General features: G+C 40.6%; 3 protein-coding genes across 4 annotated transcripts; 2 read left to right on the top strand and 1 right to left on the bottom strand.

Moving 5' to 3' along the window:
• The first annotated feature begins 299 nt into the window (after positions 1 to 299).
• slc17a7a (solute carrier family 17 member 7a) lies at positions 300 to 12885 on the top strand. Of its 2 annotated transcripts, XM_087810017.1 has the most exons (13): positions 300 to 399; positions 6414 to 6666; positions 7545 to 7663; positions 7767 to 7881; positions 7953 to 8040; positions 8199 to 8285; positions 8362 to 8504; positions 8568 to 8717; positions 9251 to 9383; positions 9694 to 9804; positions 9875 to 10002; positions 10059 to 10128; positions 10193 to 12885. In XM_087810017.1, the coding sequence occupies exons 1-13, from the start codon at positions 338 to 340 to the stop codon at positions 10486 to 10488; spliced, it is 1755 nt and encodes a 584-aa protein (XP_087666143.1). In that variant the 5' UTR covers positions 300 to 337; the 3' UTR covers positions 10489 to 12885. The 2 variants fall into 2 exon arrangements, with proteins under 2 accessions (XP_087666143.1, XP_087666142.1); XM_087810016.1 differs by having other exon boundaries at positions 8362 to 8717.
• Positions 12886 to 14025: 1140 nt separating this feature from the next.
• On the top strand, positions 14026 to 17266 carry LOC148065545 (GTPase KRas). Its single transcript, XM_087810018.1, has 5 exons — positions 14026 to 14141; positions 14489 to 14601; positions 15760 to 15938; positions 16000 to 16159; positions 16614 to 17266. The coding sequence occupies exons 2-5, from the start codon at positions 14491 to 14493 to the stop codon at positions 16725 to 16727; spliced, it is 564 nt and encodes a 187-aa protein (XP_087666144.1). The 5' UTR covers positions 14026 to 14141; positions 14489 to 14490; the 3' UTR covers positions 16728 to 17266.
• A 277-nt stretch (positions 17267 to 17543) lies between these two features.
• On the bottom strand, positions 17544 to 27087 carry pold1 (polymerase (DNA directed), delta 1, catalytic subunit). The gene is made up of 27 exons (XM_087810015.1): positions 26951 to 27087; positions 25727 to 25915; positions 25537 to 25650; positions 25316 to 25456; positions 25118 to 25243; positions 24860 to 25028; positions 24629 to 24743; positions 24406 to 24535; positions 24122 to 24288; positions 23952 to 24056; positions 23748 to 23888; positions 22641 to 22751; positions 22383 to 22574; positions 22205 to 22293; positions 21775 to 21891; positions 20432 to 20545; positions 20219 to 20366; positions 19762 to 19857; positions 19557 to 19694; positions 18951 to 19126; positions 18644 to 18796; positions 18481 to 18583; positions 18283 to 18415; positions 18107 to 18220; positions 17987 to 18039; positions 17810 to 17907; positions 17544 to 17749 (listed from the first exon to the last, which is right to left on the bottom strand). Exons 2-27 carry the CDS (start codon positions 25911 to 25913, stop codon positions 17662 to 17664), a joined length of 3318 nt encoding a protein of 1105 aa, XP_087666141.1. The 5' UTR covers positions 25914 to 25915; positions 26951 to 27087; the 3' UTR covers positions 17544 to 17661.
• Positions 27088 to 27414: the final 327 nt, after the last annotated feature.

Genomic DNA, 27414 nt, shown 5'->3' with positions numbered 1-27414 from the left:
TCATAGCATTGTACTGTAAATGACTGATGAATAAATAAACACAGTTAAAATGTTCATGTGTATTGTGTGGAGAAAATCCTCTCAATAATCCAAACGGGTAAAATAAAGCGCAATTTTAAACTGACAATTCAAAAAAAAAAACTTATATCGCAAGCATACTTGGGCTTTTTCATTAAACTATTCTTGAACTGCGTTTTTTTAATTTGGAAAAAAAAAATCCCGTAACTTCGTCGTTTGTCCACCTCTGGAGCTCGAGGGAGGAGGAAGCAAGGAGCGCGAGCCCTGCGCGTGTTCGTGCGGGACTCTAGCACACCGGCCGGGTCACGGAGCAGCGAGGATGGAGGTCCGACCAGATAGGTTTAAGGCGGTCGCTGCGAAAACATTGGGGAAAATAAACAGGTATTTACAACATTTTACAACTCTGATGATGCCTCTGTGTGCGGGACAGTGGAGGCTGCGGCTCACCGAGGGTCTCCCACTACCGTCAGCGAGCAGTTAGAACTTTAAGTGAGAAAATACATCAGACATTTTTTAAAGATAAAAAAAAGAAACTTATTCAAGAGTGTTTGGGATAAGCGAACCAGTCATTGATCAATGTGATCATTTTATTGACATTTGATTAAGTACAACGAACTCAGCAATTGTATCCGATTTAGAAAGAAAAAAAACATGTTATACATTTTAAAAATGTTTTTTCGCCAAATTTTCCATGAACATTATTATTTTCTGCTTCTGTTAGAATGGATTACTGACACATTTGTTAATATCAGGGTTCAGCTGAGAAGATAATGTGATTATGTAATGCTCTTAGCACATGTCTATCTATCTATCTATCTATCTATCTATCTATCTATCTATCTATCTATCTATCTATCTATCTATCTATCTATCTATCTATCTATCTATCTATCTATCTATCTATCTATCTATCTATCTATCCATCCATCCATCCATCCATCCATCCATCCATCCATCCATCCATCCATCCATCCATCCATCCATCCATCCATCCATCCATCCATCCATCCATCCATCCATCCATCCATCCATCCATCCATCCATCCATCCATCCATCCATCCATCCATCCATCCATCCATCCATCCATCCATCCATCCATCCATCCATCCATCCATCCATCCATCCATCCATCCATCCATCCATCCATCCATCCATCCATCCATCCATCCATCCATCCATCCATCCATCCATCCATCCATCCATCCATCCATCCATCCATCCATCCATCCATCCATCCATCCATCCACCCACCCACCCACCCACCCATTTGTGTTTAAAATTATTATTATTATTATTTTTATGTATTAAAGTAGAAATTCTGAAGATGGTAAGGTTGAATTTTTGGGCAACATCACTCAGCTTCTTCTTTTTCCAAGTGTTCATGCTCTGAAACAAAGTGAAAAGACTGTGTCATGACGAGCGGGGCAACACGATCCAGTGTGCACGACAATGATTTTGTGAAAAAAAGAGTGATTAAAGTCAGCGATAGAACCTCATGCATAGCTTTAAGCTTTCACTCTCCTAGGATTTGAGGTAACAACCCAACGTATAAATCCCATCCTGAAATAGCCTGTTTTTCAGTCCAGCTGTCGAGCGACGCAAATCCCTAAACTCTCCCCTCCCACTCCCGCCATCCCAGCCCATGTCACTTCCTCCAGCCGCTCCCTCTTCCATCCATCCATCCATCCTTCCATCCATCCATCTATCTATTGAGCTCAGATAAATTTCATCCTGTTCCAGATTAACACGCACGGTTGAAGCTTTGTCTCTCTCAGGTCCTCAGTCCTGTGCAGATGACGCTGAGAGAAAAGTATCTGGTTGATCTCAGAAGGCGTGTCTTTTAGGCTTAAGCAAGTCAACTGACATGGTTAAATGATTTGATGTGGAAAAGTGATGGTTTAGTTCACCCAGTTTGTACGAGCATGTGTGCGAAGGGCATCCCTGGTCTGGGCGAATATGTGCAATCGCACCAACATTTCGCAGACAAAACCGTGATCCCTCCTGATGAAAGCAGCCAGAAGTCCATCTATTATTTAAAGAATTTCTCCATCAGATTGCATCTGCTGTTTCAATATTCAGTTATACTAGGTAAGCATAAAGCAAAAAGTGATACCCAAAACTGAAATCTTCTTCAGATATTTCATCTTATTCTTTCCATGTGAAAACTAACACCCTCCCCTTCTGTAGAATGATTTCCTGCTAATGCAAGAATAAAGCATTAATTCGTTTTTAACCCTTGTGTTATCTCATGGTCAAGGTGACCAGAAGGGCCAAAAACAAATGTGTTTATGGTATCCCTTGTGCTACTTCTGGGCCAAGTGATGGATTTTGTTCAACTTGACCCAGAGGCAATGCAAGGAATAAAACAGAGATCATTCCGCTCACATTCTCTGTCACTTAGTGGAGGTGATAAAGGTTCTGTTTTTACCATTTGATTCATGTTATTCATCATTGTTTTTTAGAGACTTGGATAGTTTTGTACCAGAGATGTAGCAAAGTCTTGGCCTGGGAACTTGCTCACTGCTCAGAGCAAACTAAATTCTTGGGGAATTTTTTTTTTTTAATGTAATTGTAAGCTGCGTTTTGAGTTGGGCTGAAAGTAACTGGATATTAGCTTATCAGTGATTTTCACATTTTGAATCAATGGCCTTTATGTGTAAACTGAGAGGACTCAACACTTATATAATAACTTAATGGCTAATTGAAGAAGCTCCAGACAAACAAATGTTAACTGTAGAATTAAGATCACCTTAGCCTGCGTTTTTCTATTTGGTATAAGCAATAATTGGATGCTAATCAAGTCATTCAACTTGACTAATGATGGTCACAAACCTCAACATTTATTTAATTGAAATCAATTTGCATTCAATTATATCCAATTCCTCTGTTCTAATGTCGTTTAATCTTCTTTATTGATATTGCACTCCTGCATGCAAACAGGCCTTTCCATTCTCTTATTTCAAAGTGGAGGACAAACATTAGAGATGGTAGTTAAAATGAGAGCAAATGAATGTTTTCAAGTAAAAAGTGATTGACTAGGGATTTTGTTCATTTTGTAGGACTAGAGGTGTGATCATTTAATCTGGTCCAACAGATGAGATTCTGTATGAGTTCTGCTGCAATGCTGATCCAGATAGAAAGATGTCAGATGCTGTCGATTCTCTGGTGACCTCTAAAAGCATATAAGCAGACTGGACCTCGGAGTATACAGAAAGATGATCTGACTCCATATACCTTTTACATTTTACACAGTGGTTGAATAGGACCACACCAGCTAGTGTTTGCTCCAGTTTAATGCTCATTGGACCAGCACAAGCAACACAGCAACAAGAATGTGGTCATAATGATTTAGTTGATCAGTGAATATTGGCAATTTTGGTGTCATCATTTTAACTGTGAAAGTAAAAGTAGCAGTTTTATACTAACCTATATTGATAGTAGTTGTTAATAGAACGAATAGAACAGTATATTTCCATTATTTATCATCACTTAAGCACTAAAGTGAGTACTAAAATGAATAGCCAAAAATGTGATAACAACAGAGCATAAATTTAAAAAAAAAATTACCAATCACGCTTTATTAAAAATCCTTTGTATCTGCTCAAAGTACCACATCATTGTTCAGTTCATTAGTGGAATGAATCATAAAAATATATCTGCATCTGTCTAGATGCAAATTTTCGATTGATTGCCACAACTAATGGACACGTTGTCAAGCATATATTAGGGGGGAATAAGGCAAACGGAGAAAGCTTATTTGATTACAAAAAATGAAATTACGCTTAATATATAAGCTTGTGGTCACATCTAACTTTAAATCAACGTCAATATTTCTTTTCTATGAAGGTCATTTTTGTGCATGTTTGAATGTGACGGGGAGGAGAGCAGGATGGTGAAGGGGGTGTCTCCCTAGGTGACGCTGTCCCACTGAGACCCAATCTGTTTACTGAAGGGACAGAGATGGCTCGTGATGGAAAGCGGTAACACAGCAGTTGAAATGACAAGATCAATTTCGCAAATAAAAAGAATTTTAGCGAAGACAGCGTCTGCTCTTATATAATATTTTTGCCGCTGGATTGTCTCCCCCCCATCTCTATCATCCTCTTATGAGCGGATTACACAGGATGCTCAGTGAATTTAATATACAGGGGAACAAAGGTCATCGGCCGCTCACCAGCACGTTCGTGTCAGTGTTAATTGTGTGCTGGTAAAAGTGTTGCCAGGCCCAAAGACAGGCTGATTAATTCCTCATTAATACATTGCAAAACTCACTCCTACTGTTACTATGATGCTTTTATCTACCTGCTCACATCATGCTTGGTAATTCTCATGTTTCTCTTGTAATAATTACCTTTTTCAAAGAGCCCAGGGTGTCCAGCCTCCTGCCTGCTCCGGTTTTCTCGCTCATTACGTGCTCCCAGCTGAGTGACATTACATCTGCATTAGACACCTCATGCGAAAGAAACTTTTTCATCCAACCCTTTGTCAATTTGTAGCATTTCTTTCAGTACTTACTTATGAAGAACCCTGTTGTTTGCACACCAAGTTATTTACACTCACTGTTTATCTATTTGAGAACATTAATAGCCGGGTGGTTGTTTTGGGGAGGTGTCAGTAATGAACTGTGATTTCTGCCGTGGGCAAGTCTTGTTAGCTGGTAGCATATGTGAAGTTCACAGGCTGCAATCTGTCATCAGGTCTAATGAGGATGTAACCTTCAGCAACTCAGTCGGAGGATGCCCAGCACTCACATCAGCACATTTGTTCATTGAAAGCCAAAATACATAAGAAGATATTCTGTCTAAAAGGCTTCTTTTTTTTTTTTTACAAACTTCCTTTCTTAAAAATGATGATGGTGGTTATGCTGCCAGATACTTCATTTAAGAAGTTTTCATGCCAATTTCTGAGTGACATTTGGTTTGTTGACGAGATAAATATGTATGCTTCTTTCTTTTCTTTTGAATGTTTGACCTAATAAGTAGGAAATTAGCTAGTAATCCAATATAACAAGTCAAACATCATTTAAAGAAATCTGTTTGGCTGTACTGAATGCAGATTGGTGTTATGTACTACTCAGCGCTGAACCGAAGTAAATCCTTAAGTGACATATCACTCCTTGGAAATCCTCTACTTACTGAGTAATGCGGATCTTTTCCACATTATTAAAATATTCTTTGTATAAATAAACAAAAATAATAGTTTAAAGACCAGCATGAACTGTCACAGTCATTTTACCATTGGCTACAAACAAGGTAGTTTTCCTTGCCCCCTGCAACCCACCAGATTTTTTTTTACTCATCTGAATGAATTTTTTTTTTTTTTAACAAAATAAAATAGTCTCAATCAGCCAATTATCATGTAAGAGACATGTAGTAGAGCCACGCCCAGTGCGAGGCCTTCATATTCAATTCCAGAAGTATATCATTTTTATAATCCCAATCTGAATGAGGTTACATATAAAGAGTGTGTGGTGCCACACCAATAATTTATCGGGTTAGAAAAAGGTTGGACAAATCATTTTTACGGTCACTTTATAGTTCTCCTCAGAAAATCCAGGTTTAATCCATGAATCTTTCCAGAATGACTGTTTGTATCGGAAGCAGGAGATTATTTAGTGAGAGCACAAATGGGGGAGGGAAAGAAATCCATGTGCATAACTGAGCAATGTGACGATGGGATGAATGTTGCACGCTGCAAAACAGACAGACATGCAGGAATATGAAGAGATAATGACAGATTACATGGCGAGCACATTTCTCAAGTGCTTGTAAATTTGAGAAAAAAATTATTTTACATTTGTAGAAGAAACACAATTATGTATTTTTTATTAGGAATTTGCACTTTTTCCATTTGTCTGTTTGTGTGTTTTTCACTGCATAGAGGTTACAACTAACAGATGGCTGCTCTGCTGACACCTAATGTGGCCTTGAAATAACATCATGAAACAACAAGATGTTTTTAAATCAGAAGGTCAATAGTTACCAATTAATTTGTAAAAAGCTGTTGCTTTGTGTTGTAATTCTCCTGATCTCACAATTTTGACACGTTGATCTAGTATAGGGTTGTTTATTTGTGTGTGAGTGGCCATCGAGTGCAGCACCTGTATGGCAGCAGGTACCAGGCTCACTAAAGGAGCAGATACTGGGTGATTCATGCTGCAACATGGCGCCGGTTGTCGCCCGGTGCGTGTGTGTGCTACTGCTTTTGAGGAGCACATGAATAATAGAGGGTGTCTGCAGTGAAAACATGAATAAAGAGTGGAAACAAATACCCTCAAGATCATGCTAGTCTACCAAAAATACAACAGTAGGTTGTACTTTTGAGGAATTCCATAAATAGAGTGCAATCCAAAAATGACTGTGTTTGACGGATCCCTCTTTCAAATGTGTCTCAGGCTGATCGACAAGAAGCAGCCGAATGGAGAAACCATTGAGTTGTCCGCAGAGGGTCGACCTCAGCTCGTGGAGGAGAAGGAGCTCCCGGTGGTCGACTGTACTTGCTTTGGTTTGCCGCGACGGTACATCATTGCCATCCTGTCTGGCCTGGGATTCTGTATCTCATTTGGGATCCGGTGCAACTTGGGAGTGGCCATCGTCAGTATGGTCAACGATCACACTGTCTACAAGGGCAATAAAGAAGTTCTTGTGGTGAGTGGAGGCAGAGATCAAACACAGAATCATTACTGTGTTGTGGTAGGAAACTGAAGGCACGGTGGCCAATTCCGGCTCGCAAAGTCATTTTACATGGCCCGCCAGATCGTTGGCTCAAAGTAGGAGAATGTTGATACATTAAGATGTGAGATTAACTTTAAAGATGGCCAGGGTTTAAGATAAGATAAGGAACGGAGATTATGGATTTCATAAATTATACAGAGACTTCCAATCGCTATATAAGTAAAGTTGTAGGGGATTAATTTGATGGAAGTGTTTGATGAAGGGAAAAACACTGTTGTAATTAAAATAGATGGATCAAGAATATAGATATAACAATATCACGTCAAACTCATACTTCCTGTTTCAGGCAGTTTGTCAAATATGCATTTTGTTCTCTAAATATTGCCTGCTCCCATTATCCGTGTCTGGTTTGACGGATTTAAAAAAAAAAAGTAGGTTTTATTTCAGTTAGAACACGAGAATATTTAAAACCTTGCCTGTCAATCAGAAAGTAAAGAGCTCACATTTGTCCTGCAGCGTAGTTTCTTCATGAAGTTACTTTGAAATCTAATTTTAGGTGTAGAGAACCGAACATGTGAACATCATCTGTTACATGTTCTATAAATAAGTGCCTTCCACTATGTTAGATTCTCCCTCATCCGAGTTGGATTGGACCTACAATTATTTCTAGGTCTAATAATGATCACAGGCTTGCTGCTCTCAAACTGTCAGTGGAGTGTAAAAATAAACACTTTTGGTCTCTTTTTGTCATCGTTTCATCAATTAAAGCGTCAAATCTTCATGTTTGCCACAACAATGTCTAACATTGAGGTTTTATGAGCATCCATAGTTTAATTGTTTTTTTTCTGCAGGCTGCACAGTTCACCTGGGACCCAGAGACTGTAGGGATGATCCATGGATCCTTCTTCTGGGGATATATTGTCACACAAATCCCAGGAGGGTTTATATGCCAAAAATTTGCAGCTAATAGGTAAACCTATGAATAGTTAGATGGATGACCCTGCTACTCTTCATGAGTTGACAGAAAACTGAAGAATACCCTGCTTTAACACATTATCTTTGTTCTGGTCCAGAGTGTTCGGCTTTGCCATTGTGGCCACGTCCACCCTCAACATGCTGATCCCTTCAGCCGCTCGCTGCCATTACAGCTGCGTCATCCTAGTCAGGATATGTCAAGGCCTTGTGGAGGTTTAGTTTCTGTCATCTGTTGGAATGTTGCCTCTGTGCCACAGTAGTGACTCCCTGTCTGCCTCCTGCAGGGCGTGTCGTACCCAGCCTGCCATGGGATCTGGGCAAAGTGGGCCCCTCCACTGGAGAGAAGTCGTTTAGCAACAACAGCCTTCTGTGGTAAAATGCACCATCGTATCTTGATGAGAGAATAATTCTACTTAGAGAGATTTAGAGCAACACTGATAGAAAACCTTGCATGTCAAAGTTTTACTATACATACTGGTAACGTTGCATAGGATCCGAATTAGAATCTGACATGGCACTTTTCTCCTCAGGATCCTATGCTGGAGCTGTTGTTGCGATGCCTTTAGCAGGGATACTGGTGCAATACACAGGATGGCCTTCAGTATTCTACGTTTATGGTCAGTATGGCATGCCACAGTCATCATTATAACTCCATAACATCTTTGATTTGTGTGGTTTCGTTGACATTCCCAGGATGTTTTGGGATATTCTGGTACTTGTTCTGGGTTCTGGTGTCATACGAGAGTCCTGCTGCTCATCCCACCATCACTGAGGAAGAGAGGAAGTACATCGAAGATGCCATTGGAGAGTCTGCGACTTTTCTCAACCCCCTTCACGTAAGCTCCTTCCTACACAGATGTGTGATGTTGTTCTCTCTAAAACTGACTTTTATTTTGCAGAAATTTAAAACTCCATGGAGACACTTCTTCACCTCCATGCCAGTGTACGCCATCATTGTGGCCAACTTCTGCAGGAGCTGGACTTTCTACCTCCTGCTCATCAGCCAGCCAGCGTACTTTGAAGAAGTGTTTGGATTTGAAATCAGCAAGGTGATCAAAGATATTTCAGTTTTTAAAAAAAAATACTAATTCATACCATTATTGCTCATAGTCAGCTATTAAGAAAAATACATATTGTATTACCTTTGGCCTCTCATATCTCCAAAAACAACGTGTTTGTTTCTTAGAAACGATTCACAGTGGAGATTTGTAGAAACACAGCTTATATTTTACTGTGTAAACCTGTGAGAAACACTGTTTTAAAACGTCAAAGTATGAGTAGAAGAGCAGCAGAGACTGAGTGAACAAAGAAGGGTTGACAGATCCTTGTCAAAGTCTATGTAAAACCTCCTCGACAGAACATGAAACAATCCAAAACAAAAACGTAATATATGTTTTTCTAGATATTTGCAAATATTTCACCGATACAAGCTTCTAAAAATATTGATGTGATATGTAGAAAACTTTTATGTGCATTGTCTTAGTATTTATGTTTTCTTATCATTACTAGGGAATTCCAAAATCTCAGATGATTAAATCTTTAAGTCCAATTAGATTTTTTTGGCTGTGCTGTCCCTTGTCAGGTGGGCATGGTGTCGGCTTTGCCCCATCTGGTGATGACAATCATTGTCCCACTTGGAGGCCAGTTGGCAGACTACCTCAGGACCCACAACCTGATGACCACCACCAACGTCCGGAAGCTCATGAACTGCGGAGGTAAGGCAGGCAAAAGGAAAAGACATGAGGGGAAGAAAAAAAATCTTCTTCACACACACCTGACACTCGTCTTAAATTCTAATTTGATATGCATTACATCCTATTATTTGAATAGGTTAGCTAACGTGTCAGTATTAAGGTCAGATATTTAAGTTTTATCTTCTCCTTCAACTTCCCAAAAAAACAATACGTTTTGTTAGCGGAGAATCTGCCAGTGTTTGAAAAGCCAGAGCACGAACATTTAAGTAGGAAACGGACAGTAGTATACAACGACCACAGCCATCTTTGACAGACAGGTGTTTTGCTGTAGGTTTTGGGATGGAGGCCACCCTGCTGCTGGTAGTCGGGTTCTCTCACACCAAAGGGATTGCTATTTCCTTCTTAGTTCTGGCTGTTGGCTTCAGTGGGTTTGCAATCTCAGGTAAGAAATAACTTACCATATACACTAGATTGCTGTTCAAATTATATTCATATTTTAACTTATTTCACAGGATTCAACGTCAATCACCTGGACATTGCTCCTCGATATGCCAGCATCCTGATGGGCATCTCAAACGGTGTGGGAACATTGTCTGGGATGGTGTGTCCTCTCATCGTTGGAGCCATGACCAAACACAAGGTAGACGTACTGTTTGTCGAGGAGACGGATCCATTTTAACTTGAACATCATCACAGACACGTGAGGAGTGGCAGTATGTCTTTCTCATCGCATCTCTTGTCCACTATGGCGGAGTAATATTCTACGGTGAGTTGTTCATATTTAGTCAAATAATGTGACGATTCATCTTCTTTTTTTTTTCAATCTGCAGGACTCTTTGCGTCAGGAGAGAAGCAGCCATGGGCAGATATCGAGGACACCAGTGAGGAGAAGTGTGGCATCATCGATGAAGATGAATTGGCCAATGAAACTGAGGATTTGTACCGAGGAGGTGGGCAGTACGGTGCCATAAATCAGCAGGTGGTGGGTTCAAATGGCAGAGGAGCTGGAGGTGGAGGTGGGGGAGCTGGGTGGGTGTCAGACTGGGACAAGTCTGAAGAGTACGTTCAACCGCCTGGAAACAATTCTTACAGATACGGAGGAGAAGACAAGAAGGAGCTGACATAGAAAATGAACTGATCAATATAAAAAGAAGAAGATTGTTAAGGGATCGTCGCTCACTGCACCGCCAAGGGGACTTCTGGGCACATGGATTCATTGTGTGTGTGTTTGTGTATTAATGTGTTTGAGAGTTTGTGTGTTTGAGGGAGTGCATGACAATATTTGAGGTTATTTATTCAATCCTGGCTGTATCTGAGCTCATTGTGATTGGCCTAGAACCTACAGCAGACACGGCCTACATACATGACAATCATTGTCAACAACCTGACACAACTTTTGAGGTCCAAATACGCAGCAAAGACATGCCATGCACTTACATGTACCAGCACACGATAAAGTTCAGGACCATTGTTCAATAGTTGGAATCACATCAATCATCATTCTCCCTCCATCTCTTTTTCTGTTCCTCAGTCTACAAATGGCTATTTGTCTCCTTAAGCTGAGTCCATTCTTTCAAATGGCTGGGGCAGAATTTTGTTTGTCATAAATGTGTTATCTTATCTCAGATTTGATGTTTGCAGTTCTTCCTGAATTTTCTGACACCACGTGTCAAACTTAAGGCCAGAGGGCCAACACCTGCCGGGCACTTTTTTATATGTGACCTGCAAGAGCTTACATGTGTACTGTTGTTGTTAGGGGAAACAATATCTGAATTACAATATAAGATTTCCAGATACCCAAGATCGCGACTCGCTTAGTGACCTCCCGCCAGTAGCTGGCAGTGTTTTTCATGCAATAGTGGTGTAAATTTTGCCTATGAGAAAAATGGCTGATTGTTGCATTTGTTTGGTGTCATATGAGGTTGACTGGTCTGTGGAGGTTCATGTAAACATAAAAAAAGTGATTTAGCCGATAATTTCATACATTCTTTGAGTCTGACAACGCTTCGGCAGGAGTCCTTTAATGTTGCGAGTATCTGGATGGGAAGTCATGTTAACTGCACAATGTTTTAATCAGATGTTTGCCTTAATTGGGAGGATCTTACACCTGAACCTGCTTAGAGAGCCCTGCTGGTTCACATTCCAAGTGTTCCATCAAACTAGTTATGTTTAAAGTCACGACCGAGATAAAGCCAAAAATTCCAAGATCATAAGTTTAAGATCAGAGGCCCCTCAATAATCCCACACAGGGACGAAGTCAGAGTCAACAAACCTGATGAACCGGTTGGTCCCGATTACACATTTGAGTGCGCAACAACCTTTTTTTCAAGCTCCTCATTGTTTTCATATTGTTAGCTTTGAGGGTAAAGAATAAAAATATGAATGTCAAGATGCAGCTAAATGTTATTTATTCAAATTAATGAAGTATCCGGCACACAATTGTGCATGTCCCGCTGCTTCAGCAAACCTAGCAGGACGCAGCATGTTTCTGATGGTGATGGACGATAAAGATGCATTTGGTGGTGAGATAAATATCACCTGAGTCTGACCCAACTAGGTCATGGCCAGCCTGGTTTATGGGTCAAAAGGTACGAAACACTTTTGACTTGGTGTGGAATGGAGTGACAAGTAGAGTGTGAAAGTAACAAGCGCTACACACAGCTTTAAGTATTTTTTTAATCTCTGGTCTTCCTGTCCTCCTCCATTATGATTATTATTATTATTATTATTATTATATTATCAACCTTTTTTTCGCTTGTGTATCAATCATGAGCCTCACTCATTGTCTATCTTTGTGTTGGGTGCAGGTGCTGAAACATTGTGCAGTGAGCATGTCTTGATGAGCAAAGCAATGCACAGCCCTCCTCTCCTTTTAAACACACACATTAGGTGCTAATATCATGCAAACACACTCATGCGCAGTGAAGGTTATTTTGTGTTCTGATGGCAACAACAAAGTGGGGAAAAAACAGATCATCCTATGTTTATATGTTCATATTGTATTTATTTAATAAATGTAGTAAGCCATCACCACATTTTCTCTGAATGCCCTAAAGCAGCATTTTCTAGCACAGGCAGCTGGGTAATGGAGTCTCCTGAGAACATGAGCAGAGGTGAACTGTTGTATTGTTTTGTGGAAGTAGTACAGTACAATATGCTGCATCTGAACATGCGGCAGAGGCATCAACTATTCAACAAGTTATGCAGACAATCAGATTTGAAAAGAATAAAGAGACTCTTCTGATAGTTTCTCACCTCGTTCAGTAAGAATGTGCAATGGAGCTGCAGGAGTGAGAAGATCATTCAACAAGGGAAAATCATTTTGTTAAAAAATGTCAAGAATGGCTGATCCTTTTGGAGATGTTCATTTTTAAATGTTGTATCAGTGTTCTTTGTCTTAGTTATAGATATCGTCTACCTGTTTCCAAATGAAGTGTGTGGCGACTCAGAATCAGTGTAAAAAAATATGTAAGTTCATGTGAAATATCCTTCTGTATAATAAAGTTTATCTGAACTGTTTAAAGGAAGAAATAATTCCAAAATGATGATGAGTTTAAACCCCGATGATACTGATTCTTGTTTGGTTACTAGATCTTGAGGATGATTTCTCTGTGGTTCTCTCTGGACAGATGGATGCTGGATAATCTCTGTGATTTTAGGCAAGATTAGAATTGCGAGCAGATGCACTCTGTTGGAGAGGGAGAGGCGGAAACATGTACGTCACAGCGAGGGTGGAACAATGTGTGAGTGTGTGTCCCAGGTATGCCTCAAGCTGTGGAGCTGAGGGAGTATGCTTTGCAAGAAAACGTCCACAGAGCCTGCATACTTGGAAAATGTATCATTATTTAAAATCAAAAGAAACGTAAGGCTCAACGACATGTGTTGTGTAGCCTCTTTAAACAATTCACTTTTAACGTTTAATTCTGACGTAACTCTATGTTAATACTTGAACTAACATTCGATGATTAGTCAAGATCTCAATTATAGGGAATAGATGTAATTATATACAAATACATATATTTCAAACGTGGTAAACAAAAAAGCTATGTTATAATAATAATAATGTCTATTTATATAGCGCCTTATGTTCACACCGATTGTTCTATTTAAAAATAACAAGGTAGTTGCAAATTCTAAAAAGATAAAGAAAGAAAAGATGTAATCGCCGTTTTATAGATTACTAAACCTAAATACTAGAGAAATGTTTTATTTTTGAAAAGACGGAAAGGTCTCTTGTTTATGATTAATTTGATGGGTAAAAAAGACGATTCATTGCTAAAATATACACTATAATTGGGCATGTTATCATTTTTATAATGAAAAAAAAAAAAAGTATTCTTAATAGTTTTTCCTCCCCTTCTTCTTCAAAATGGTTGCAGTTCCAAAGTTGGCCACTCTGAGGCAGTGCTTCCACGCATATTAAAACCACTCCTAGGGGAGTTATTTGCTCTGACAAGCTTGTCAAGCTAAGACAAGCTTTACACATTTGTATCGCTACATTACGAGTCACACTAACGATGCATTTTTACAATATCAATGAAAATAAGGAACGCTTAGATCCCGAAGGGCCTTCCGACTCTCCCCAGTGGTGGTTGGTCCATTTGTTGATATGGGGCGTGTTTTGTTTACAATACTTCATCGTGATTGGTCGACTGCCACGTAAATCCGTTCGCCTTGTTGGTTTTAAACGAGGAGATTAAACGCTACAAGTGCCCACAATGGAGACTTAGCCAGAAAACTCGTGTTAGTTATAACTTTATCGCTGAAAGACATAGTTAGGTAAGTCGTATTGTAGACGTTTTGATTCGAATGTGTACTTGTTTGTCCTCGTATGCTGCTTTAAACGCTGCATGTGGACAGTTTTCAAAGTAGGAAGTCGGGTTCAGCTAATGTTATGTAGCAAAGCTAAATCTCGCTTGTTCACCCACAAACTCGCTAAGAAATCCAAGAAATTCGATTATGAGGTGTTTGACATGTTAAGTTCAACTTGTTAGAAAGATAAAATCGTAGATGACGGAACGCTTAAATCTGGGTCAATGTGTGCCATGTCTGAAAACCGCACTCTCGGCCCATTCAGTCTCGTCTACAGTCGCCGTCATTCCAATGTTCTTGTGACACCTTTCCAGGTATGACCGAGTACAAACTCGTGGTGGTGGGAGCAGGTGGTGTGGGGAAGAGTGCTCTGACCATCCAGCTGATCCAGAACCACTTTGTGGACGAATATGATCCGACGATCGAGGTGAGAGTCCGTCACTGGCGCTGGTCATGTTCACAACTGGATCTTTGTTTACATCATATGGCAAACACACCGAGTGATGCCTGACGTATGGTCAGGGGACGACTTCCTCGCCAGCGATCATGATGAAACAAATTATAATATTATTTCTACACTGATCTGTGTTAAATGTGCATATTTAGTATTTTATTACGTTTTATGAATTGAAAATGGCTTGATCCAGCCTTTTTTTTTTTTATCAACTAAAGGAAGAAACATCCAAGTTATGCACCAGAGAGGTGTGCCTCACCAATACAAACTGCAACTTTCTATACACCTTTTTATTACCGGGTTCAGCAGCCCCAACTGCTAATGGAATTGGTCCCGATCTGCATGTTGTCGAGCCTTGTTTACAGTCACATTTCCTTTTAATTGTCTTCTTTGTCAATCAAAACATTTGTTTGTAAATCATTTCTAAAGTGTCTTTCACAGACCATCGTCAGAAAGCACTTTAACAACAAAACGATACACAGTTAAAATGTATACAAATTTCATAACTTCAGAAGGTCGAGACAAAAAGAAGCAGCCCCAATATAGTTTAAAAAAAAGCCTGGACTAATAAATGGGTCTTAAGATGCTTCTTGAAGGAGTCCGTAGACCAGAGGGAGCAAATGATCGTTCCAAAGCTTAGGAGCAACAGTCTGGAAGGATTTCTCTCCTGTCTGTAAGCGTGTGTGAGGAACCATCAGTAGATTCTGATCCACAGACCCTGAGCTGTGGTGTAAGGCTGGATTAGATCACTGATGTAAGGAGGAGCCCGACCATGAATAGATCTGAAAGTAAGAACCAGAATTAAAAATTCATCCTGAAAAAAACTTGCAGCCAATGCGGAGTTTTAAGGAAAGTGGGAAATTTTAGTTCTCCGACTAGAGCTGCTCACAATCTTCGCAGCAGAGTTTTGAATTATCTGCAGGTGAGACGGCTCCTGCTTGTTTCACATGGAAAAAAACCCCGTTTCTATAGTTTAAACGCCTTTTTATGATCATCTTGCGATGACATCTGGACCAACTCTGAATGTGCCGTTTCTACATGTTTGAGGCTTCAGGTCAAAGACCGTTATAAATTAAAACTTTGGGACATTCAAGGGTTCTTGCTAAATGTTAAGGGTCAAGTGTGTTCCAGGACTCTTACAGGAAGCAGGTGGTGATTGACGGGGAGACTTGTCTCCTGGACATCCTGGACACGGCAGGGCAGGAGGAGTACAGTGCCATGAGGGACCAGTACATGAGGACGGGAGAAGGTTTCCTCTGTGTTTTTGCCATCAACAACATCAAGTCCTTTGAGGATGTTCACCTCTACAGGTTAGCCACAATTTTATGGCTGCTTTTCTGTGGACCTAAGTTGAAGCATCTATTCCCTCAGAGAGCAGATCAACCGGGTGAAGGACAGCGAAAGTGTTCCAATGGTTCTGGTCGGAAATAAAAGTGACCTGAATAATCGCTCGGTGGAGACTAGGCAAGCTCAGGAGCTGGCCAAGCGCTACGGAGTCCCGTTTGTGGAGACCTCCGCTAAAACAAGACAGGTGTGTTGAAGACTGTTTTTGAAGTGCGGAACCAACATGGTCGGAGTCTTGATTACACAGAAATCCCATGGAGTAGCCTGGTTGTCCTCGACCATATAAACATTTAACTATTCTTACTCTACAAGTTCCGGAATCACCATTTTATATTTCATGCTTAATATTCACTTAATCATTGCCCAGCATTACCAGAGGTGATTACCTAAAAGATGGCAATAAAAAACAAATGTAGATTTAAAGTTTTTCACCTTACCAGAATATAGTGCATTTTTAATGTGCCATTTAATTCCCTTACTTTTCCTAAATCGTGGGGGTTTGTTGATCTAGCGCATCAGGACCAGCTTGCAACATGTACACCCACTGTCTCAGATGGTCAAGCAATGAAAGTTGTTGTAACACTACGAACCTGCAATAATTTGCTGATGTCTTTAATGTGAACATCTCCTCCTTGGGACAGGGAGTGGAGGAAGCGTTCTATTCCCTGGTGCGCGAGATCAGGAGATACAAGGAGACCAACCGCAGCAACAAGAAGAGCAAGAAGAACACACAGAGGCGCTGCACAGTACTATAACACACGACCCCTGCACGGCTCTTCATGTCCACATTTGCACACTTGAACCTTTCATCTTGGAACACCCTTAAATTCCTCAGGTATCATCAGTAGCAAGTCTGTGTCGATGGTGAATCTACTGATCTAGAAATCATAAAATCTAAAGGAGAAAAGGGGATTTTTTTTTCTGTATTCTTGTGCTGAACCTATACTGTATTTACTAAAATATTTCTCTTCGTCCGATGTCACTCTTGTTGAGCTCACAGATCAATTTGGGTTAGTTTTTTTTTAAATCGCCATACTTTCATGTCTCTGATCAACCTTTCAGTTCCAGGTCAAACTTCATGTCCAGTCACTTTCTAAGCTTTTAAGATTCAAGTTTATTAACTTTAAGGTTCAACAATGAAATGTATCGTGTACCAATGCTGCAATAACAGTCATGAATTCATAGCTGATTTATCACTCGAGTCTGCTATGTTTCTAGAATCTTTATATTTGGTGAATGTTTAATACGCATTAAATCTGCATGATGATCAACAATAAAATGCTGCAAAGATTTTTATCAGTGTTGGTCTGATTGTGAAGACGTCACAATTTATGGAGTCTGACTACTTCAAGAAACATTTGTGCACGCTTCTCCTTGCTTTCTTGAACTCCTGTGTTATCTTGACATTGTTTAAGTGCTTTGGTCTAGAAAAGTGCTCTAAATTACTTGTGATCTTTTAAGCACCACTTGAAATTTACACAAGTTTATCTGAACAAATTTAGTATTGAACCAACTTGTTGAATCAGGCACTATTTCCATTTTAACCTTCAATGAAATGTAAGAATTCAACTTCTGAGCTTGGTGAAGCAGTTTTGGGCAAACTTGAAAATTTGCACAAATCAAAAATAATCATGAATTGTAGAAAACATTTATTTACAGTTTATATCACTTAGGTGCACCAGCTCCTTTTCACCAGCCAAACCGTGCGACCAGTTTGCTCTGATCATCCAGATCCTTCTGAACCTTCTTCCTCATGTAGAAGATGGGACAGTCTCGGCTGCCGAAGAAGAGCAGCAGTGAGTTTGGATCAACACGCCGAGTAGACCTGTGAACTTACCTGGTGCAGAGAACGTCCTCGTGTAGAGACCCCTGACATCGCTGGCACTGCGTCCACAAACGAGAGAAGCGCTCCTCCAGCGTACTGAGGTGGAAGATCTACAATGACATGGTCACAATGAATTGACAATAACAAGGCAACAGTAGAACAGCTGAGAAGGAAACATTTTCTTCTCACCTCTTTCTGGTAAAGTTCAGACTGTTTCTTCTTGCAATAGTCACACACAGCATCTGTTTAGACACCTCAGTCATTTAGTTGAACAAATGTTCATTTAAAAGATCCATTTCTTTTACATACCATCCGTCTTAAGAACCGCTTTACAGCCGATGCACGTGCTCCTCTTCTGAGCGAAGGCCATGAGGCCACCCACCTTGGAGGTCAGCACGGTCTTACAGCGGGTGTGGTCGCCCTCTGAGCACGAGAGTCAGCATCAGGTCACAGAGATCACAGAGTGTTGAGGAAGGAGGACTCACTGAGGAGGATGCTCTCGGCTTTGCCCTCTCCCAGAATAGGCTCGAATATTCTCAGCAGAGGTTTGGAGAGCTGCTGGTCCAGATAGTACCGAGTGTCGATGGGGATGTTGTTCTCCAACACGTAGATTGGGTCCTGAAGCAGGAAGTGGGTTTATACAAGTGGAAATGGTCAACCAAGGTCATTCGTTTCCAACCGACCTCTGACTTCATGTACGCTGCCACACCCTTCGCAGCCTGAATGATGACGTAGGGGACTCGGTCTCCCAGGTTGGGGGCGCTGCCAGCATCCCTCTTTTTCATCCTGACGTGACGACGGCAGATGTTGAGGAACAGAATTCATGTCCAAACATCAGCTAGTTACCTCTCAGCCAGTTCCACATGAGCCTGCCTGCCGGCGTACTCTTGAGCAGTACGTGTCAGCTCTTTGGTGATGACAAGCTGGCTGATGTCGATACGATTACAAAGCAGGTCGGAGATCACCTCTTTGGCATGATCCACAGCTCCCTGAGGGTCCCTGCAGCCACGTGATCATTATTAGTTAACCCTGTTAACCCCTCGTGCTATTCCCTGCAATGACCAGTAGATGGAGACAACAATACACAGAGCCATTCTTTCCAAAGTCTTTTACACTTCTGAAACACTAGTTCACTCATTAAACCATTTCGTACCTGTCAATCAAAATCTGTTGTAGACAGGTGTTGATTAGATTGGCCACTAGAGGGCAGTTGTCTCTGCGGACAGTCTCAATGCCTTTACAGTCCATCTTGTCGTGGGTATCCGCACTGGAGGAGTAGTATAGTCCAGCGTAGCGCTTCTTGTTGATCAACAAGTATGGGTAGTAGACCTGACAATAGGGGGCGTTAGTGAGCAAGAACATTAAAAGTAAAAGTTTTGGGGTATCGTCTTGACAGGGCAATTTAACCCATGTTGCTGAAGAAAAACAACCAGCATGCCACTAACCAAGTTACACTCCCAGGATTTCAAATATTAAGTGAGATAATGTAGTTACCCTAAAACAATGGATACATAATAAATTAAAGTAAGGCCTGCCATACAATTTATGTTCCGATTGGCTAAACAAGCAGATGTTGGTAAATTAAAAGTAAGGCGAGGCCATTCAATATATGAATTATTCAAAAATAGAGATAGATAAAAGAAGACATTTATTATTTTTAATTAATTTCTTGGCCCATTAAAAAGTGTCAAGATATCTTCAGACATCAAGTCATGTTGATATCAGACGAAAACATAACCTCCTTAGGTTTAACGTTTACCTTCTCAAACTCCAATTTGATTGGTGCGACGAAATGAGATGACACCCACTCTGCGGCCTCCCTCCCGACACTCATGGCATCCTTCACTGTGGAAACTCCCAGCTTGACCATGACAGAGTCAGTGTCTCCGTAAATGACCTTCAACAACAGGATAAAATTGTATGATTGAACAGTGTCGTGGCTTGATTAAAGGAAAATCCATTACCTTGGCATCACTTTGGAAACCGTTCGCAATGGTATACTTTGACTCCACAAGCTGTTTGGTTCTTTCAATCATCTGCCTCCCAAAACCAGTGACACTCTACACAAAGAAAAAACAGAACATGTTACCTTTTTATTTAATCATAGTTTTCCCCACTTCTGCTTCATTTGAGCATGTCACCTCCAGGCGCATCAAGGGGAAATGAAGTAAAATACAGTTCGCATTACCAACCCGCAAATCTTTTTTTGAACTCGCCACCTACATCCACTTCTCAGTTCCTTTGTACTGTACATTTTCAGAATAATTCCTGACATTTATTGCCAGAAAACACAATATCAAAAGGTAAATACACATATTTTAATGTGTCACATGATCAGTTTTAAAATGGTTTATTAGCGTTACATTTTGACACGAGTAAGAGCAGATATTGATGTTATGACTTTCAAAGCAATCTTCTCACCTGTGAGATCTCCAGGCAGGGCAGCTTACCAACCTGAGCCCCTGTGAAACCATAGACGGAGTTTGCACTGATTTTGAGGGCCAGTTGTCGACCGTCCAGCACCTGCTTTTTGAACGGGTCAGTTTCCTTCTTCAGCTCCTCTTTAGCTCTGAGTGAAGGACGGACGGAGGTCATTGTCCTTACACAAATGCAAAGTCATAAATCGTCTCAAACCTCTTTCGTGCAGAGAGCAGGTTCTCTAGGATCTCTGGCAGTAGACCTTTACGGACAGAACTTTTTACAAACATATCACCAGTGGGGGTCTTGATGAAGTCGTCTGTTGAAAGTCTAAAAAAAAGCATATAACTTTAAATGTTATGTCTTAAACTATTGTTGCCACTTTATTTAAAGAATTAATTGTGATCGGAAAACACTCAATAAATGTTCAGTGTTATGCGGACGACATCCAACTCTACAGTCTTTATTATAGATAAAGTACTGCAACACTTTCCTGAACTAAGACAAAACAGACTCAGACTTTCCTTTATGGACTTTCTCCTTTTATTTGGATGTTGTTGAGAAGCTCATTCATGCTTTTATTACCTCCAGGCTAGACTATTGTCTCTCTTCTGTCAGGATGTTCTAAAAGAAAGTCTCTGAAAACTCTTTCACAACTCTGCAGCTCGTGTTCTGCCCAAGAGGCCTGATCACATTCCCCTGTGCCGTCCTCTTTACATTGGCTTCAGTAGAATTTAGATACATTTTATAATCCTTCTTTTAACCGACAAAGCGTTACATGGTCTAGCACTAACATACATCACAGATCAAGTCCAAACTTATCAACCTTCTAGGATGTTACTTTTGTTAAATTTAGATTTTAATTATTTATACCACACAAATCTCCAAATGTAGATATGGAGCCTTTCGTTTTCAAGCCCCTCTGCTGTGGAAACAATTACCGGCTTCAGTCCGGAAAGCTGACCCTCTCTCTCTAGGTTTAAGACTAATCTTAAAACTTTACTTTTGGATAAAAAGGTTAGCTTGAGGGGAAGTTTTTAGACAAAAGCTTTCTCCCCCTCGCTCTGTATTCTTATTTCCTGCATTACATTAATCACCGCTACAGTTTAAACCCCCACTTTTCTTATCAATCTCCCCCGGAGCTCCAGCTGAATCTAGGATCTCCTGCATATCAACGGACCCAGATTTCTCTCTCTGACCCTCCCCTGGACTCTGCTGTCCTAATCTATGCTCTCCTCTTCTCTCTCACTTCATCTTCCCTCTTCCTTTTCTCCATCCCTCTGTCTAACGCCTCAACCCATCCACCCTCCCAGCAGGAGATCTTCAGCACAGCCTGGTTCTGCTCATGGTTTCTGATAAATGTTTTTCTTCGCCACTGTTACACTGTATTGACTCATTGTTGATTTGCTGGGATCCGTTTCCCTTTTCTTCCATATAGTCTTACTTAAACTGTGAAGTGTCTTGAGATCTTGACACTTAAAATTGAATTGACATATTCTACACACATCTCAAGTTCTTTTTTTTTAATTCCTGACAAAGCATTTTGGGAAAATACTCACCCTAGTTTTTCGATGGAGCCTTTGGAGAGCAGCGTGGTGTAGCAGAGATTGTGAGCCATCATGATGGAGGGATACAGTGAGGAGAAATCCAGAGTCGTGATGGGAACGCTGTAGTAACTGCAGGAGCACAGATTAATCTTAAAAATATTAAATAACTCACAGGGGCCTGCAGGTCACTCATGCTTAAATACATTTTAAAGAAAGAAATTCTGAAACCTTCAAGTTTAAACAGAGGTCAAGGCCACCCGCAAATACCTTAAATTTAAATGCCTATTGTTTGGAACCAGAAATGTTAATAATGATCACTTTTTTAAGTTTAAAAAATAAATAAAAATATTGTCGAATTTTTGTTCCTGTAAAGCTGTTCAATTCATAAACCATGTCTCTCTATGTGCCGCCTCACACCTCCACATGCTAGACCACAACTCACCCTTTCTCCGGCTCAATGACCGTAGCTCCAGTGTAGTCCTCCCCCCCTTGTGACTTCACCACAGGCATCACTAGATCCTGCTTTGCGGCCTAAACACACAAACATGTAGGTTCTCAAAAACAAAAAAAAACTACCTTGAAAACAGGTGGTAGATTGAATGCTGATAATCCAGCCATACCTGTCGCAGCAGTTGTGAGACCACTTTGATCTGCTGACCTCTGGAGAGCAGGTACGCAAGCGGCACGCCCGTCACTCTGGCCATCTCTATGTAGTTGATCACGCACATCAGCTTTTGCAGCAGCCGCAGCGGCAAGTATGCGTCCTTCAAGCAGTAGACCGCCAGACGGCGGCGTGTCTGCTCATTTCCGTTCTAAAAAACAAAAGCTTGAAACATGGATGAACTTGACTCGACTGTAGACGGCGCGTGTTTGTCTACCTGGAGATCAGTGATGATTGAGTGCTGGACGTCCTCCTTCTGCTCTTGCAAGAAGTGGAAACTCACAGCGTTGAGTGTGTATGAGCGCAACTTATAGTCACGTAGGAGAACCTGGGAGAAGAGAGAACAGCAATTTAATTTTTAAAAATTAAGAGAGTTCAATCAACCCGTATTAGAATTGTATAAACATACACAGCTGCTTACACAAGTGTCATTCAAAGTCATAAACAAAAACTTTAGACCCAAATCTACTTTGATCATTTAACCTATAAATATATTTTGGGTGGTTTTTAATGGAAATATACTTAAATTTAAATTGTGTTGAATTTTAAAATGTAATGTAATGCCACCCGCTCTGCTGTGACAGGAAAATGGGTGGGTTATGTTTAATGTCAACAGGTGAAGCTGCCAGCTGTAGCTCATGGACTTTCATAGAAAAAACTAGTTAAAAATACAACTCATCATGAGTAATTTTACACTTTGTATGAGTTGAGGATGATGGAACTAATTATTTAATAATTGCCAGGAATCATAAGGATCTAAATCGAAAAACTACAGAGTCTGATGCTCATGAAGGTTAATCATCTTACAGCTGTCATCCATTGCATAGCAAAACACCCAACATGCCTGGATATGTATAAAAAGGCAACAAACACTTGCGTGCAGTGAACAGATGAGGGTTTAAATTAAATTCAAGGTCATTATTAACGGAGAGATTAAAGCAGAGGTAACAGCGCTTCCCACAAACGTCCATCATCAAGGTCAAGAACATGCTCTTTAGCCGTTTCATACAATTTAGAAGGACCAGAAGGACTTACAGCGTCACTGACTTTTAATAGCTTGCAAGTTATGCAGCAAAGCTGATGTTAAGTACGCACATCCCTGAAGTGTGAGGCATGCTGAAAAACTTTTACGCTTCATAAGTCTCTTAAGGATCATCCATCGTTCACATCGTCACATTATCATAAGAATAAATAACCAGCTTCTCCATTTCTGCTGGAGACTGAAGCCAATTGAGGTCCTTGACAGAACCTTATGTTCATTCGAATAAAATGATGAATTAAAATCCTGAATTACTCTTTTCTTTTTTCAACAGCCAGCACCCACCTGAAACAGATCAAACTGGACTCGTCCCTCCATGTTGATGATTTTATTCTCTCTGCGGCCCATCTGCTTGCTCTGGAAGTTCATATCTCTTATCACAGACTTGATCCCTCGCACTCGGCCAAGGTAAGGGAAAAGGTTCACCTATTTTAAAAGAGTGGAAACTTAAACAACAAGGTCTCGGGACTGATGAAAACCCTTTCCAACCTTCAAGGCAACAGCTCTGTTGAGCAAGTATGGGAAGTCAAAGTTTTGGATGTTGTACCCGGTGATGATGTCCGGGTCCACCGTCCTCAAAAACTCAGCCCAACTCTGCCCATCAAAACAGACAAAAAGAATGAGTGAAGGGAAAAATATAACAGAGGAAAAGACTATACCTGCAGCATCTGCTTTTCTTGAGTGAAGCACAGGATCTGAGAGCCCACAATGCTCGCGCACGACTGCAGAGTGAAGACGGTACGGATAAAGGGTTCAGTCTCTCCCTGCCGCTGCACCATCGATGCAATCTGGATCACTGGGTCTTTGTCAGCCTCTGGGAAGATGCCTAGCGAACACAAATACTATGAAATAAAATTCACAAACACAATTTACTGACGTGCCTCAATCTTTTTAAATTTAGCAACACAAATAGTTCAAACGTTAATTTTAATCATTCACTAACCTTTTCTTCCTGCACACTCAATGTCAAAGCTGAGGACCCTCAGTGGGGCAATCCTCTGCCAATCTCCCTCTGCCTGATGACTGATCATGTCGGTCCATCCCACATCCACCTCGTACTGACACAAGGTCTCCTGCAGGTTATCAAAATAAGGAGAAAAAATAAGGACACAAAGACTATAAAAATTCCCCCTTACTTTCCATATTGTCTGCCGTAGGTCACCCACCTTGCCTCGATTCTGAGATTCTGAGCCCCCAGAGGTCTTCTCTTCTCGTATTCTGTACTTTCCTTTAGGAAGTTCAATCCAGCAGCAGCCCACCACATCGGTGTCCACCATGAACCTGATAAGACCAGGTAAGAAATGACTTTTAAAACCTGCCTTTTTCATGGTGTGTCATTCAATTTTTTTTTTTTTTTTTTTACCAATTAACAGGATTCATAAGCCACAAATATTTACCTGATTTCAAAATCAATGTTGGCCTCAAAGGACTGATAACTCTGGATGGGGAACTGTCCAAACTTAAATCCTAGTTCCAGCAGGCGTTTTGCAGGTGCGACAAGTCGAGGCATTGCCATAGTGATCCTTAAGAAGTCCAAGACACGTTTTCCATGGTAACCATACATATCTGTTAGATGGAAGCAACAATTGAAGATGTGTGCCTTTTAACAGGTTCTTCTCTCCCTTTAAATTACAACAACCATCACGTGACCTCACTTTCTTTGCGTGTGATGTCCACAGCCAGCACCGTCACTGAGATTTCATCTTTATTCGAGCGCATATCTTTGAGGACCACAGAGTTCAGCTCTCTTTTAAAGTCGCCCAAATGATCAGATGTAAATCCTGAGCAAGCAAAGGGAAAAATTAATTCATCGAAGCAGGACCAGAATCAGGGTCAAATCGAGAGTGGGTCACCGTTTGGTACAGGAACATAGAAATAAGGGGCAAAGCCATGGATGTGACAACAAACACTGTTGCCACTGTCTGTGACTCCAAACATTCGTATGATCGGAACTTTTCCCTGCGACTGGCCAGGCATCCCAGCAACTGATGATCCTGCAGGCAACAAAAGAAGTCTTGCAAACTACAGGCTGAATTGAAAATAACATGATTAAAAGGAGAGGACTGGAACATACCCAGATAATAGTCAAGATCCACCTGCTGAAACACAAGCGTGTCGTTGGAAGGGTCTAGTGTTTGTGCAACAGGTCTACGCCAGCGGGGGTTCAGGTCTGCCGAGAAGAGCTCGCCTTCAGAAAGATAGCAAATACGTTTGGAATGAAATCAACAGCAAAAGATTAATATAAATCAGCTTTTACAACTTACCAACTGGAATCACGTCATGGCCAGCCTGTCCCTCAATTTCTTCCGCCTCCATATCGCCATCATCAAACATGGAAAGTTCCTCCTCAAAGTGTGAAGGGCCGTCCTCCCATTCACCTGTCATCTTACCCTTCTTCGTATTTGGTTGCCCACCCAAATTTGGGCCACCGTTACGCCTCTTAAAATCCATGTCTGAAATAAAACGATAACATTTCTTATTAATCAAGTATTTGTTATAAATGCCTTTGTTATTATAGGTTTCTCCTTTTCAAAAGTACATGTTCTATTTTCACAAAGGTTTTTTTCTGATAAATTTCATTCTATGCTACGTTTTCTTTTCAGATGTGACTTTTCAATTTGCTACAGAACAAAAGAAGTCCACGATGGTGACAGTTTCCAATCGTGCTCATTACATCGAACAAATTTAATTGTCATTGTAAGCAAGAAAGTTAGTAAGTAAGTTAAGGTTATTTGTAAAGCGCCTTTCTAGACCAGGGTCGCAAAGTACTTTAACAATCAAAAACAATACACAGTTAAAATAAATACTTTAAAAGTCTGAGATACATAAGACAAACACAGGAGTCCCAGAAAATCAGGTAAAAGCCTGCACAAATAAAAATGTCTTCAGGTTTTTCTTGAAGGAGTCAGTAGATCCATTAAACACGAGAGAGAGGAAGATCGTTCCAATTTTAGGAGCAACAGCCTGAAAGGATTTCTCTCCTCTGGTCCAGAAGCCTGTTCAGGAACCATCAGTAGATTCAGATCCACAGACCTCAGAGCCTGAGCTGGTGTGTAAGGCTGGATCAGATCAGTGATGTAAGGAGGAGCCTGACCATGAATAGCTCTGAAAGTAAGAACCCGATTGTGTGCGATTCTGTGTCAATCGCTTGCCAATTAGATAATTGAGCTCCCATTACGTCTGTATATACTAGTGTGTCGATTTTTAATCCTCATATTAACAACTAGAGTTTGTTTAGTTACTCATAGAGAATATGGTGTCAACGCACCCTGAGCAGCACCTTAAGAAAATAAGTCCGTCAAGCTTTTCCAGAATAACTCGAGTGACGCAGACTTCGACAGACCGTCAAGAAGGGAACTGTGTCTGTTTGTTTTTTTCGATCGACATGCATATAGTTTGGCATTTGTCATCAAAACATGTCCACCTGCTGTGTTAAGCAAGCTAAGCTAACATAAACTGTTACGAAAACTCTCAGATATGACATTTACCTGAACGTAGAAGCGAACTCTTAGGCAACACGACTGTTGCCAGGAATTGAGATCAGGACTTAAGTTTAAAAAAAAAAAATACAACTCGATGCCCACTGGTCGACAAGAGCTCCCGCCAGTCGACTTTAACTCGGAGAGGGAAACCGCGCAGAAATCTACTTCCGGTAAGCACGACCCAATCATGACACGCTGACGTCACAGACAAGCGGGAGCTTGCAGACTGCAACCATTGGTAAAAGATGGTGACGAAAGCGGAAAATAAACGTCTGTTTTCGCGCAAAAATGACCAATTTATTTCATTACACTTCAGTTTAAGTTTTAATAATAGCGTGGCAAATGTTGTTTTTTTCACTTTATGACATTTGTGTCGCTCGCTAAAAGAAAAATATTTATTCTTAATATTTAGTTGTTATTCAGTAATATAGTATTATCTGCTTTAAATAAGTTATAATGTTAATATTAAA

Source organism: Callionymus lyra, chromosome 15 (assembly GCF_982586985.1).
Source record: "Callionymus lyra chromosome 15, fCalLyr1.hap1.1, whole genome shotgun sequence".
NCBI classification, from domain to species: domain Eukaryota; kingdom Metazoa; phylum Chordata; class Actinopteri; order Syngnathiformes; family Callionymidae; genus Callionymus; species Callionymus lyra.
The sequence above is the reverse complement of the archived record's forward strand: the minus strand, read 5'-3'. Positions and strand labels throughout refer to the sequence as shown.

Bases quoted from the DNA above. Each gene is read 5' to 3' on its own strand.
- pold1 (XM_087810015.1), bottom strand. From the start codon at position 25,913: ATGGATTTTAAGAGGCGTAACGGTGGCCCAAATTTGGGTGGGCAACCA. The intron at 19,127-19,556 runs GTAAACGTTAAA...CCCTATTGTCAG, and splicing joins TCAAATTGGAGTTTGAGAAG to GTCTACTACCCATACTTGTT. The intron at 18,584-18,643 runs GTAACTAGCTGA...TCGTCACGTCAG, and splicing joins CATGTGGAACTGGCTGAGAG to GATGAAAAAGAGGGATGCTG.
- LOC148065545 (XM_087810018.1), top strand. From the start codon at position 14,491: ATGACCGAGTACAAACTCGTGGTGGTGGGAGCAGGTGGTGTGGGGAAG. The intron at 14,602-15,759 runs GTGAGAGTCCGT...AGTGTGTTCCAG, and splicing joins AATATGATCCGACGATCGAG to GACTCTTACAGGAAGCAGGT. The intron at 15,939-15,999 runs GTTAGCCACAAT...CTATTCCCTCAG, and splicing joins GAGGATGTTCACCTCTACAG to AGAGCAGATCAACCGGGTGA.
- slc17a7a (XM_087810016.1), top strand. From the start codon at position 338: ATGGAGGTCCGACCAGATAGGTTTAAGGCGGTCGCTGCGAAAACATTG. The intron at 7,664-7,766 runs GTAAACCTATGA...GTTCTGGTCCAG, and splicing joins CAAAAATTTGCAGCTAATAG to AGTGTTCGGCTTTGCCATTG. The intron at 8,718-9,250 runs GTGATCAAAGAT...GTCCCTTGTCAG, and splicing joins TTGGATTTGAAATCAGCAAG to GTGGGCATGGTGTCGGCTTT.